Source organism: Vombatus ursinus, unplaced genomic scaffold (genome assembly GCF_900497805.2).
Source record: "Vombatus ursinus unplaced genomic scaffold, bare-nosed wombat genome assembly UNPS02000577.1, whole genome shotgun sequence".
NCBI lineage: Eukaryota > Metazoa > Chordata > Mammalia > Diprotodontia > Vombatidae > Vombatus > Vombatus ursinus.
In genome coordinates, this window is record NW_020940355.1 from 12045390 (window position 1) to 12060302 (window position 14913).

The following is a 14913-nucleotide window of genomic DNA, read 5'->3' on the forward strand; positions in this document are numbered from 1 at the left end:
ATATCAAATTGCTTACCATCCCAGAAAGGATGGAGTTGAGGGAGGGGAGGGAAAGAGTTTGAAACTCAAAAATTTTTAAGAAGTGAATGTTAAAAACTGTTTTTACATGTAATCGGTAAAAAATATTATTTGAGAAAACGTTTAAAGGGATTAGAGAAAGGTCTCCAGTATATACGGTAGATCTTTGTTGGAGGATTTATTATGAAGTTTAGACAGTTGTAGTAGCTGCACAGAATTTTGGGAGAGGTCTGGTTCTGGGGAAGACTTAAGTAAAAGTTTACTTATGAGCTGAGGGACCTAGGGATAGAGTCCAAGTCTGTAGTGGGGATTAGGTATTGGTAGGTAAAGCATACTGTCTCTGGTCCTGGTTAACGGTTGTTTTCTTATTGGCCAGACTTGATCACTCTGTCAATCAAAAGGCTGGGGGAGGAATTTATGATGTGCAGAAAGGAGTGTGTTTTAAAGTTATTGGAAGTATGTGTATGCTTTGCTGAGGTTCCCATGTGTTGTTGCAGATACTAGTAAAGATGAAGATAATATTAAACAGTGGCAAATATTGTTGGAAATTTTAGTTTTGTTACAGCCCTATCAAAGAGGTCTAAAATGAGATTTCTTTGCATTTAAACTTCAGTTTTCCAGTCCCCTCCCTTCCAAAGCTTCTGAATTTGTGCAATCCATTTTTCTGAATTTTCTAAATAAATAAGTTTTTTGAAAAAGTATTTTTAGTTTTCAAGATTTGCTTTTATAAGATTTAAAAAGTAAGTTTTTATTTACATATGTAGCTATTATATCTATATTTTTGCCACCACCCACTTGATTTTATAACTAGATCTTATTTTGAGCACTGTGGATTTGTAAATGGGAGACCTGGGATTTAGTCTTAGCTCTGCTACTAATAACTGAGTTGCTATGTGACCTTGGGCAAATCAGTTCAGATCACTTTATGCCTTGATTTCCTTGTGTATCAAAATGTAGGGTTTGGACTAGATAACTTCTAAAGTTTCTTTCAGTTTCTCTTTATCCTTTTCATCATTTTATCACATATAGCTTCTAGCACAATGCTTTGAATATAAGACCTTTCCTTAATAAATATTTGTTAAATGAATGATTTGTGATTCTGGTAATTGATTGAGTATTTGTGATACTGAAGCACCAAACCCTCAAAACTAATGCTGGAAGCTTACATTGTGCTGGTGATAGATCTCCTGTTACTGTGTGCCCTAAAAAATCTGTATATTCTTGGGTTTTGTTCAGCCTTGATTGACTGATCTTATGCTCTGATTTTTTTTTTTAAATTTTCATGTCACAAAAAGAATAGTGAATAAAAGTGTACTGACTGCATTATAAATGGCAAGGAGGAAAGATATAATGCTCAACCAAAAAGTTGAATTCAGTAAATTTGTAGATCTATGTTAGATTAATTAGTAGGTTAACTGATTGACATTGAATAGGTTATTAGGAAATTGACAGGTGGAGGGGAAGGGAATGGCCTATAAGGGACAGCAGGATTGTTAATGAAAAAGAAGTAAGAAATCAGTTGTTTACACTCTTTTCTAAGGGGTATTTAAAAAAAAAAAGAGGCAGTCTCCTTAGGGTAGAGTTATGATTAATGAGTCATATTTACTATTCTGTTCCTGACAAGCTTCCTGTCATCTTTGGTACCTGAGGTAAAAGGCATAAACTTGATCAAGGAGTGGGGTTCTGCCAATGCTGCCAGTAGATATTAGGCCAAGAAAATAAATTGGGGCTCTAGTGGGTAATTTTTCCTTTACCTTCTTAGAGCAGAGGTACTTTGAAATTTAAAAAGAGAGTACTAAGTGAAAACACCATGTTTCAGTCACCTTGCAACTACTGCTTTTTTTGTTCTTCATTCCTTGGAGCTTTCTCTTAAATATAGGATCCTAGATGTTTGCTCAAAGGAATCTTGTCCTTTCTTCCCATCTTTGATAGTGAGGTGTCCCTTGTTGCCAAAATTTGCTCCCTTGATTTCGTATTTTCCCATGTTTTCCAGCAGATTGTCCTTTTAATCATATCCCACCTTCTCCTCCTCTACTTCTCTACTGACTCTTTCCTTATTGCCTTTAACTATGACCAAGCCTCCTCCATTGGCCAAAACCTTTCATTAGACCTTAGCATTCTCTCAGGCTGTAGTCTTTTCTCTTCCCTTTCCTTTTTCCAAACCTTTGGAGGAAAAGTATCTAAATTTACAGGCCTCTATTTCTTCCCTCTTTGTTAAACTCTTTGCATCCTTGCTTCTTATACAACTGCCACTGCTCTCTTCAGCTATCTTTGAATTGTCATGTCTGGTGGTTTTAGTAAAATTCTTATCCTTCTTGACTTCTTTGCTGCATTTGTCACTTGATCACTCTCTGCTCTTGGATTCTCTTTCTTTGGGTTTTTATGATACTACTTTTTCTGGTTTTCCTACCTGTATGATGACTCCTCAGTCTTCTTTGCTGTCTCATCATCCGTATCACACCCCTTTACTGTGGGTATTCACAAGACTCTGTCCTGTGCTTATTTTCTTTATCTATTTTCTCTGGGATCTCAGCAGCTCCCATGGGTTTAACTATTTCATTTCTATTATTGACTGAATCACAGTTCTGTATATCTAGTAGAAATCTCTCTCGAACTCTAATCTACCAGATACCTATTAGACATTTCAGACTGATTATCTCATAACCATCTCAATTGTCTCATGTCCCAAACAATTCATTATCTTACTCCCAAACTTCTGCATGTATGTTTATGAGAACACCATTCTTTTCATTCTCTCAAGTTCTTAATCTTGGCATTATCCTCAACGCTTTATTCTCTTTTACCCCATACATCTAATCATTTGCCAAATCTTGCTGTTTTTACCTCTGTGATAGGGACTCTTAAATCTTTTTTTGTGTTATGGACCTCTTTGAATGTCTGGTAAAGCCTATTCCTCAGGATAATGTTTTTAAATGCACAAAATAAAATACATAGGATTACCAATGAGACCAATTAGATTGAAATAGATGTATTTTTTTTCCCATATCCAAGTTTATGGACTCCTTGAAATCTAGGTTAAGAACCCTTGCTTTACCTCTCTCATATCCAATCCTGTTTCTCTGTTCACATAGCTACCACCTTAGTTCAGAATGCCCTCTGAACTGTTCAATGATCCTCTAATTAGTTTCCTCACCTCAGATCTCTTCCCATTCTAAACTCCTCTCCACACAGGTGTCAGAATAGTTTTCTTTTGATGATGATATCACCATACCATTCCTCTACTCAGTAAACTCAAGTGGCTCCAGTGGTTGTTTTCAGGATAAGATGTGAACTTTGACTTTTAAAGCCCTTCAAAATGTGATCATACTTTTCCAGTCTCATTTTACCTGCCTCCCCTTGCACTCTGTTATCCAGCCAAATTGGCCATTTCTCGGTTCCTCACACAAGATGCTTCGTCTTCTCTTTCTGTGCCTTTGTGTTGACAGTCCCGTCTGTCTGCATTGTACTTACTCCCTCCCCATGTCTACCTCATAAGATCCTTTTCTTCCTCTAAGACATAGTTCAAGCACCCCTGTAACATGAAGCCTGATTCTGGCCCCCGATTGCTAGAGCCCCCCTGAACTTTATTTTCCTGCATTTATTATTATTATTATTATTGTTATTGTTATTATTATTTTGTGTGCTTTTTGGTTAGGCAATTGGGGTTAAGTGACTTGCCCAGGGTCACACAGCTAGTTAAGTGTCAAGTGTCTGAGATCACATTTGAACTCAGGTCCTCCTGACTCCAAGACTGGAGCTCTATGCACTGCATCACCTAGCTACCCCCCTACTACATTTATTATTTTTTAAAAATTCTGTATTTACTTAGATTTGTTGTCTTCTTTGATAGAAAGTAAGAACCTTAAGAATAGGAATTATTTTTCTTCTCTCCTGTCTCCTTTTTTTTCCTCCTTTCCTTTTTTCTTGCTTTGTATCCCTAGCACCTAGCACAGTACCTGGAACTCAGGACGTTCTTAATAACTGCTTGTTGATTGATTGACTTCAAGGTTATCTAGTCCAGGGCTTCTTAAACTTTTTCCGCTCCTGACTCCTTCAGCACTTCTTAAACTGTGAAAATACTCACAGTATAAGAAGCACTGCGTAGTCCAATTCCTCAGACTCCTCCCCAACTTTCAGATGAAGAAACCAAGGAAAGAGCTTAAGTGACTTGCCCAAAGTCATACAGCAGGTAGCAGAATCAGGATTAAAACCCAGATTCTTTGATTCTAAATCCATTATTCTTTTCATTTTATCATATTGCTTGTTGATGCCTGTGTGTGTGTGTGTGTGTGTGTGTGTGTGTGTGTGTGTGTGAGTGAGTGTGTGTGAGAGAGAGAGAGAGAGAATGAATATCCATGGCCTAGTCTTTTTTTTTTTTTTTTTTTTTTTGTTAAATCTGAGCCAAGGATAAACCTACAGTTCTCTTACTCCTGGCACTTATTTTAGCATAGAGATAGAAATGGAAAGAAATTTTGTAAGTGAATATGGTAAGCAGAAATGTATCACAATAAAAAATATAGAATCTTCCACTATTCCCTGATATTTTTGATGTCTTCTTTTGTCTTACAATCATGATTACTCAGATAGAATCTCTGATTCTTTTCCTCATACTCTTAGCTCATATAGCATCTTGATAATTATAAATCGGTGGGTCTTTGTTGTGTTGGATTTTGTCTATTTGCCAAAAATCTATTTCAAAATCGTCATACTTTTTAAAATACATATTTTAAAATGTTAATAATTTTACATTATATGAAAATGCTTTTTCCTTTGATTTTCTAGTTGTTCTTTTTGATCTGCTTGAAAAATTTTGTCCTTTCTTCCAGAAAGGATTTTATATTTTGATTGGGCAGATAGGATGTTATTAAAGATCATCCTCAGTAGGTTAGTAGGAAGGGATTTATAAGTGTTGGTAAAAGAAGTAATTATTATTGCTGTTTTATTTTCCTATAAACCAAGTGTATTTATTGATTACACAGTCCTGGTCCTCTTGGGTGGGTGATATTTCTTTTTTGTAACTCAATGAATTTGAATGTTATTTTTCCTATAAACCCAGCAAATCTATTGACACTATACAGTCTCCATGTGTCTTAAGCATGTTTCTGATTGTGTCATGTACTGTTCATAATTTGTTTACATAAGGAATAACCTGCTTTTCTTTTTTACAGTTACATGGGAATTGGTCTTTCTGCTCAAGGTGTGAACATGAATAGACTACCAGGTATACTTGTGTTTGAAGTATAGTGTAGAACTGCAGGTAGCTGCTATTTGTCTTCATATTTGGGATTAGTGACAGTTTTAAATGGGCAAGGAATAAAAGAATATTTATTTTAGTTGATTGTCTAAGTTGTGGATTCAAAGGGGAGGCTGGATTGTTTTAAAGACAGGCTAAGAAAAGGGTAACTTTTATTCTTAGGATCGTAGATTTAGAGCTGGAGTGGACCTTAGAGGTGATTTAGGTTAATGCAAAGCTAAGAGTTTATCACTGTACCTTTTTATAGTCTTTTAACTTTCAAAATTAGAACTTTTTCAGTTCTAATTTCTGTATGTGGGCTTTCCCCAACCACTAATATACCCCTAAGCTGCCTCACCCATTGGGTATGTACTGAGGAATATAAACTAATTTATATATTTGTCTTAAGGAAAACATAAGTAGGATGGCAGGTATATCGCCAAAATATGTATCTTAGTGAATCTTATGTTTATCTGCATCATTCTTCCCTCCTGTTAGTTTGCAAAACTGAGTTGGATTTTTTGAAAATTTGAAATTGAAACCATTAATGTAAAGCTGTATTAAATGCTTTTTTTTAATATAAGTCAGTTCAGTTTGGCTTCAACTTGTATTTAGATGTTTTACTTGCTAGGTCATCTTAACAGCATCTATGTAATAATAAATGTTGTAAAGGATATAAAGAGCATAGTGGTATGTTTTAAATGATGTTTCATTGTTTAAAATGACAGTTAATATAGAATGAAAGTTATCTATTCTAATGTAAATATAGCATTGTGATAGCAATAATCTGTAGTTCAGGTTCTCTTCAAATGGCTTAAGGTGATCAGTGATGTTGCCTGAGGGATCACAAAATGCTTAATCTTTAGATTTGAATCACCTAGTTAACCAAGGTGATCGATTATCAAAACCTTGTCCTGTCAAACAAGAGTAGAACAGAACATCTCTCTCTCTTTTTTAAATTATGGGTTGCTTTTGAAATAAATCATGTAAAAGGCAGGACATTATATATATATTATATATGTGTATATGAACATCCTTTCAGAAAAGAACATGGTGAAGTTACCCTGCAAATAATACATTTACATGTATTTTTTTTGTCATGTGGGAGCATCCTATGTTTCATATCTAACTTCTTTTTTTATCACAAGACCATTATAATGTTTAAAAAACACTCTAATACATTGATTAGAGATTTAAATGTACAAATGAGAATTTGTTTTTTGGGTTTTTTTTGTAGCACTTCTGTATTCTTCTAATGGGCTTTTATGTATTTATCATTAATCTTAAATGAATAAATCCAGTACAAAGAAAGTAAATTCCTTACATAAAACATGAAGTACAATAAATAAATTACTGCTTTCGGTTTAGGTTGGGATAAACATTCATATGGTTACCATGGAGATGATGGACATTCATTTTGTTCTTCTGGAACGGGACAACCCTATGGACCAACTTTTACAACTGGTGATGTCATTGGCTGTTGTGTAAACCTTATCAACAATACCTGCTTCTACACAAAGAATGGACATAGTTTAGGTACTGAGATAATTTATTGCATGTAAAATAAGCAAATGTTCTGATTCTAGAACAGGTTCTTTTTTGCATTTGTCATCTTTACAACACTATAGTTATACTTGATTTTTGATTATCTGCTGTAGATGCGGTAGATACAGGGTGAATTTGTGAAAATTGTGGGAATTTTTACTTTTGTTTAAAATTATATTGTATTTCAGAGATAGAAGAAAACTATGGCAATACCACAAAATATCTAGATTAGGGAGTTTTCTGCTTTGCTGTATAGGAAACTTAGGTTTATTTTGTGGTTCATTTCCTGGTGCAGCAAAAGCTGAGAATGCTGTTCATGCAACATCATCAGCCCTTGGGGGGAGAGGGGGAGGAACAGCAGTATGGTTGAAAAAGATTAATTGTTACCAACCAAGTACATGACTTTAACATGTTATGAGGAAAGTTCTGCTAAAGAAGGATGGATGAAGGATGGTGGCTGCAATATAGAGGCATGAAGGTGAGTAGGTATTTTCTTTAAAAAAAAAAAGAAAAAAGAAAAATAGGGTGGGTCATAAGGGAGAAAAAGGATTAGTAAAGGGTTGGACGAACCTAAAACTTGAAAAATTACTAGGAAAAATGTTATTTTTTAGATCATAACACATAACACATTTAAAGCAGAATGTAGGCTTCAGTCTTGTTCCATGATTTTCATATCAGAAGCAGAATTTTACAATCTTTTCTAAGCTATCTAAAATTCCATTTTTTAAGGAAAAGAAAAGAACAACCCTAGTGCTTTAAAAATATTTAGCAGTTTGAGTCATTTTGTGGCATTTAAAAGATAAGCAGTATTCTAGGTATATGGCTAGGAATAATGCATTCCAATTCTGGGTTTTTGCAGCCCTTACCTTCATAAGTCTCTGACCTTCGTTAGCTGCCGAAATTTTACTTTGGCCTAAAATCGTGGAATTGGCTCATACGTTACCAACAATTTCTTAGGCCACCAACCTACAATTAATTCCACTTGCAATTTACCTTCTTCCAGAATGAAGACTGGGACTGGTAGTAACGCCCTTCTTGGGGACAGCCTCAGTGCATACTTCAAAGAATAACCACAAAAAAACAGCCAAAACTCAATAAGCTATAAAAACAGGTACTTTATTAACAAGGAATTATTTCTATTTGGGGAAAGTGGGAGGGGGCAAAAATAAAATAGGATAAATATAAATACACTATCTTTTAACTATGAAAAGGAGGCTGAAAGAAATTGCTCTTAGCAAAGAAATAGAATTTTAAAATCAGAATATACAAGTTAACTCTTTGTATCTTATAGATCCTTCCAACATAACATAGTAATTTTTCCAGGAAATGTTTGAATTCCCAGCTATATTAGTAATAACAATATTTCCTTGAACTGTCTGTTATTACTCTGTGTGTATTGATTTGTGGTTCCTTTTCATAATCTGACAATTAAAAATTCAAATTCTTATTACATGATTATGAATCTGGTTAAGTGCTTATGGCATATTATTGTAGCAAGGGCTGTGTCTGCCTCCTTTGCATCATAAAGGATGCTTGTTTTATGGCTGTCCACAGAGGGATTTTGATTAGGGCTACTAATAAAGATTACATATATGTTTCTTAATGGTTCAAGGTGATTGTAATGGCTAAGTTTTTTTTCCCACGAAAATAAGCTCTCATTTGTTTGCTGTTAATAGTTTTCTAGTGCAAACTTGTCAAAAGAGTCTTTGTGTTCCTACGTGATTTGGATTTTCAGGATGCTTAATTGAATGTACAAGATTGATCTTATATTACACTGGAGAAAATGAGACTAGAGTTTTGGAAACATCTAATAATAGAGAGTTGGCTCTAAACTTCAGGAGATAACATTATGATAAGAGTTGTAGTCTGTTTAGTGTTTGGTTGAATGTACAATATTGATCTTGTATTAAAGAAGAAGAAATTAGTCTTGTATGTAAACTATAATAGATGTTTTCTTCTGAGATTTTAAAAGGTAGCATGATTACAGGTAGTCTTTTTAGTTACGGTTCTTAAAATATTCATTCTTTATTTAAAAGAGTTTTTTTGGAGTGTAAGTGGGAAGGGAAGGAGACTCGACTACATTTGATTTATCAAATACTATGAAACTTTCCCAAGTCTTAAGTCTGAATATATTTTCCCTTAAGCATTTAAAAGTGGTAGGGAAGAACAGGATACCCAATAGGGTCATGTCTTAATTACTTACGAATAATTTGAGTACTTCGGGGCAGTGCCTGAGGCGTTTCTTCAAGACCAGGCAAGTAATGTTTAATTATTGTTCAGTCATACCTCTTAGGAAGTCTAAATGTCTATCCTTAGTAGAGTACTTATATTTTGTAATCTGGTCTATTGGAACACTTTCCTATACATACTAAATTAAAACAGTTTTTTAAAAAAACTGGCAATGAATATTAAAGGTAAATGAGCTAATAGTTAATTCTTGTATTTATTTTTTAAAGTTGCAACTAAATGATTTTCTTAAAATTGTCAGCTGAATACTTTAAAAGTACTTCTTTCCTCTGCGAATGAATTAAAAATTGGAGTTACTTTAAAAATTGTCAAAAAATATACCCAGCTTTTAAAAGTGAAATGTGCATGTGTCTGTGTATATGTATGTATATGTGTGTAGTTCGTTGTATAGAGCTAGATGTATGTTTTCTCTGATAGCTGTTAACCATTGACAAGATCTTAAAACTTTTGTTCCTTAAAACCAAAATAGATTTGCTATTCGAATCTTTAGGAAATGTTTGAAAAGGTTTTAATCAATACAATCTTGTCATTAGTAAAGCAAAAGATTATCAGAAAATGATCATGTTATAACATTATTGATGTCTGCAAAGAAGACAGGGAATTCCTCTTAAGAATTTGTCAATGCTGTTGTATCGATGTTAGAAAATAAAATTATAAAATTTCCTGTGTTGCACTGGTTGACATTCTTTTTTTTTTAGATTTCTGAAGAATTTGAATGAATTTTCTTTGGTGCATAGACTTTTTACTTTCTCTGCTATTAATAAAACTGAAATTAGTATATTTTGGTATAAAACTTGGACCATTTATGGTTCTGTATTTCTATTGTCAAGGCAGCATGACTGTTTTAAAAATATTTTTAAGGTATTATAAAAAGAGTGGTTTGGGAGGGGAGGGTTTCTAAATGTAGAAGCTTTGTTGTAACAATTCATAGGTGGTAGCCTTTTTAGGCCAAACTTGTATAATGTGATTATAACATAATGATTTAAAAAAATTTAAACTAACAATACCAGTACTTACACATCCAAATGAATGTTGATCTTTAATCACCTTGTTATAGGCTGTACCTTTATTCCAATAAAGCTGCTCTTTCTTGAAGTGTTTTTAGAACTAGACTTTGTAATTGCCTTCAGAGTATATTCTTTGGACTATACAATGGTGGCAAATCTTGCCACTTACTTTATTTGGAACTGCTTTCTAGGGCTTAAAAGTAATCCCTAAAGTGGAATAAGAACAATATTTTAAGCAGTAACAGCATAATAATAATAGCTCATACATGATAGGGAGTTTGAAAGTTTACAATGTGAGGTAGGAGTATGTACTGGAAGTGTTATTTTTATTTTACAGATGAGGCCAGTTAGCAAATGTTGGAGCTGAAATTCACATTGTGTCTGCTGACTCCATGAGCTGACCTGTTTCTGTATTACAACACCCTTTGTCTTTAGAATCAAAGTTTACTTAGTTGTGTAAACTGATTATCATCCAAGTACACAGCATTCTATGTTTTTGAAAAGCAATTCTAATATTGGTTATCTTTTTGTATTTTACAGGTATAGCCTTCACAGATCTACCGGTAAGATAATAACTATCTTTTTAGAGTATATTTTGTATCTTAGTTTGTATATATAAAGTTATGATAGAAGAAATATAAATATGTATGTATCGTCTGTGTTTATATGTTGTATTTAGATGCCATGCATGGGAGATCACATTCCTGTTATTACTATATGAGTGTAGACCTTCTAAGTTAGGGATTGGACTTAACCATTATATCCAGTTTTATAGGTTTTCTTTTTTTCCATTTGTTGTAAATTGGTCCACATAGAGGGTTTTAAAAGAAAATCAAATTTAAAAAAGTAATTTTTTAAAAATTTTGGAATATTTAAAATTCTACCTGTAATGGTACTTTTGAGTTTTTGTTTTTTAAAGATTGTATGTAACTTTTAATCACTACCTGCTTTTAAAGATTTTTGTGATGAAGTTCTTTGGGTTATGTCTATAGCAGACTAAGGCCTCAGTGGCCATTTGGCTTTTGGTTTACCTTAGTGCTAAGCTTATAGAACAAGTTATAGTAGATCAAACCACATTTTGTTTGCTGAATAATTCTATCTTATGGGCAGGTATGGAAATAAGAGAGTTGAGAAGTCCCATCTCCTTCAGTGGCATTTTTTGCCAGCAGTTTTGCTATTGGTTTTCTCCTACTTTTAAATTAATAAATTATTTTCTTTCTATCATTAAGCAGAGTTAATGTAGCATGGATCCAGCCCATCAGTCAGCGAAGCTATTCTCTTACAGATTTCCTTTTTGCTTATCACAGCCACAAGGGCCTATGTGAACAACCTGTGTCCTATGTCATATTTGTGCTGTTCCTACACAAAATGAATGCAACAAATCAGACCAGATCTGTTGCTGGGAAAGCTGAAGATGTTAAAAATTGGGGAGAGCTGCCCCTGCCACTGCCCTCCAAAACATTCATTTGCTTCTCTGCAGCTTAGGGGCCTGGAATCCTCTCAGAAATGTTTGTGACAGTTCTGTCAGGGATCTTCACCCCAGTTTGAGAAATATTGTGTTAATCCATAGTGTGATTAATTTAGTTACAGATTTAGGAACATGACTGCCCTTTTAGTGGTAGCGTTCTTCATTTTAAAAAGCTTTCTTACAGTAAGCTTACTGTAATATATTATTAATAATTAAATCAAGAGGCACTGTTACAGTGAATTAATCTTGGAGTCAGGGAGAAATGGGTTCAATGCCTTTTTGTAAGATAAACTGACTGTGATTCCTGGGGGAGCAGCTTAACCTCTAAGTGCCCCATGTATACCCCTGAGACTTCTTAAGTTACAGAACAGGTACCCTATCGGTGTTAATGGAAGGAATTTATTTTGTCAGTAAAATCAATGGTCTGGCCCACACAAAACAACCACAAAAGTTAAATGGTTTATATCTAACAGTTTTAAAGAGTGGACACTTATACACATTGTTTCTTTTGTAGGACAAAATTTTTAAAAAAGTTAACTTGAATTTGGTACATATAGTATATTTAAACCAGTTTTCTTCTAGCCTGTAGATTAAAGGAAGTTTTCGGTATTTTCTTTTTTTTAACATTTGAAAAGAACATAAAAATTTTTGTCTAGTTTTCTACCATACATATGAAAGGATCTATAACAGGGCTCTCTTTTTCTAGTCCATTTCAGGCAATGAACCAATGGTAGCAGTCTACTTAATCCTACATGTATCATTGGAAAACAGGCATTTCAAATCAATCCTTGTATTTTCAGGAAGTCAAAATTTATGATTTCATTTCCCTTCCCCCCATGAAAATTTTCTACTGTAATGTCGATTATGTATCCAGAAATCATATTCATTTATTTCATATGAACTAAGCCTAAGTTGGTCATCATTGAATCATATAATTTTACATCTAGAAGCAAACTTTATATATTTTGTAGTTTGAATTTTTGTTGTTAATAGTATTCTCCAAATTTGCAATAACCAGTAACTCGTTAGAACAGAATATATTTTGTCAGTATTGAATAAGTATATTTTAATAATATGTTTGGCTCTTTTATTGTGACTTTATTACTTTTATGGATGGGGTTCACTGTGTTGATAACCTTTATTGTAGAATAAGTCTTATTAGAATAATCTAATTCTTTTTAAAAACAATCCTCTAAGTATTGCTTCTAATAGAAAAATAATGTGCTTTCTCTAAGCTTCAGTTTCCTTTTTAACAAAATTAAGGATTGAAGTAGATCTCTTTCTTTCAGATATAAAAGTGTATTTCTATTGAATCAGGAAGATTGTTAAATATAGATAACATTTTGGGTTTTATTTTACTTGCACATTTCCTTAAGAGGACTTTAGAGAATTCCAGTAGAGCTTCTGTTTTCTCTCATTTTCTTTTGTTTCTGATTTCTGGTCGCATATCAGATAGTGCTTACAGCATCTGATTTCAGCCTGTGATACTTAGGCCCTTTAATATGTGTTTAAAAATATTTGTTTTTTATCTTCTCTGATTTCCTTAAGTAAATGTATCAATGAAGGGCTTAACCTGTGTGCCCTAATATCAAGCATCCATGCTGTTATTATTTAATGTATAATTGTATAACACTTCATGCCTCTCATAGTACTTTTATGTACATCACCAATTAAATCTTCATAAAAACCCATGTGAAATATGTGGGGCCAGTATCACAAATTAGGGAGTTGAAGCTCATAGAGGTTGGGATTTGCCTAGGATTAAACAGCCAAGGAAAGAGTCAGGAGTACTCGAGCATTCTTTACACAGTGTAGCCGTCTTTTAAACTAGATTACCTATGTGCCCTCCACAAATCTTAGAGGTCTGTTACTGGAATTCAGTATTTTTCTTAGACATTAGGTAGTTAGGTTCACAAAATTTTATATTATGTGCCCGTAAACTTCAGTCAATTCAAGCATTTATTAAACGCCTATTTATTTGCCAAGCATTCTAATCCATCCCCCATCTTGAGAACTCTGTGTGTATGTCTGTCTGTCTCTCTGCCTCTCTGCATGAGTGTGTGTGTGTGTATTTCAGATATCTGTTTAAATAGACAAATTCCTTACTTTTTGTAGTCTGATTATTCAACATTGCCTAACGATTCTGTATGAATATCTCCTTTACCTTTTTACTTGATGGTTTCTGTTAAATGTTAAAAGATAAAGATAGCATAGGCACAGTCAGGATCCAGTACATGTACAGTAAGGATTTCACATCAACACACTTTAAAGGTGCAGTTTACAAGAATGTATCTAAGAGTAGGCTCTAGCCAGACGTGGTAGCACACACCAGTAATCTTGCTACCAGTTAATGAACTTGAGGCTAGTGGAACTCTTGAACTTGGGAGTTCTGAGGTTCAGTGGGTTAGGCTGATTGGGTGTTTTCACTAAGTGCAGCATTAGTATGATGGGTCTCCTTGATGGAGAGGGGAATGTCGGGAGGGACAGAACCCAGGATACTTAAAGAAGGGTGAATTGGCCCTGGCCAAAAGCAGAGCAGAAGTTCAATGCCCATTTCTAACCTGGGTGAAATAAGGAGACCTATCCTTAAAAATAAATTTAAAGTGGCATTTCTTCATGCACGTGTATGAATGTATCTGTCTATATCTAAATAATCATAATAATAACTCACATTTATAGACCTTTAAAATTTGCAAAGTGCTTTATATGCATTATTTCATTTGTATATTAATATGCATAGGTTTCTTGAGGACAGAAATTATCTCTTTAGAAAAAATAATGCTGTGGACATACTTGAATGCTCAAGTCGTTTCTGATGATTTAGAAAGATGTGTGTCTAGAAACAGTTTTGTTGGGAGAAATACTTTGCTACCTTCCTGCATAACTGATTTTTGTTGACTGTTTTACATTCTGTATATGATTGTTATAGGACTAGATTATTTAATGACAATTTTAGATAACCTCTACTAATCGGTAGCTGCAAATAGTCTATATAAAATAAATTCGCTTATGCTTTTTAAAACCGACTGCATTTATTATAGTGGAAAAAAATGTTCTTTCCAAGAGAGAATTTTTGAAATTGGAGTATTAGGAAATAAACTAATGAAATATATTATCTTACAGCCAAATTTGTATCCTACTGTGGGGCTACAAACACCAGGAGAGGTGGTAGATGCCAATTTTGGGCAACATCCATTTGTGTTTGATATAGAAGACTATATGCGAGAATGGAGAACCAAAATACAGGCACAAATAGACCGGTTTCCTATTGGAGATAGAGAAGGAGAGTGGCAGACCATGATACAAAAGTAAGAGTGAAGTAGTTTGAACAATTTTCAAAAATTGCATTTTATAAAATATTTTGGCAGTTGGTATTCTTTTGATATTCAGAGAAA

The 14913-nt window shown here is 33.8% G+C and overlaps 1 protein-coding gene across 1 annotated transcript in view; it reads left to right on the top strand.

The window, feature by feature from the left end:
* The window catches only part of RANBP9 (RAN binding protein 9), an 88774-nt gene that overhangs the window by 41487 nt on the left and 32374 nt on the right, over window positions 1-14913 (top strand). Inside the window, exons 3-6 of the mRNA XM_027876868.1 lie at window positions 5187-5239; window positions 6620-6787; window positions 10591-10613; window positions 14642-14826. Coding sequence (XP_027732669.1) covers window positions 5187-5239; window positions 6620-6787; window positions 10591-10613; window positions 14642-14826 — 429 coding nt within the window. The remainder of the gene's footprint in view (window positions 1-5186; window positions 5240-6619; window positions 6788-10590; window positions 10614-14641; window positions 14827-14913) is intronic.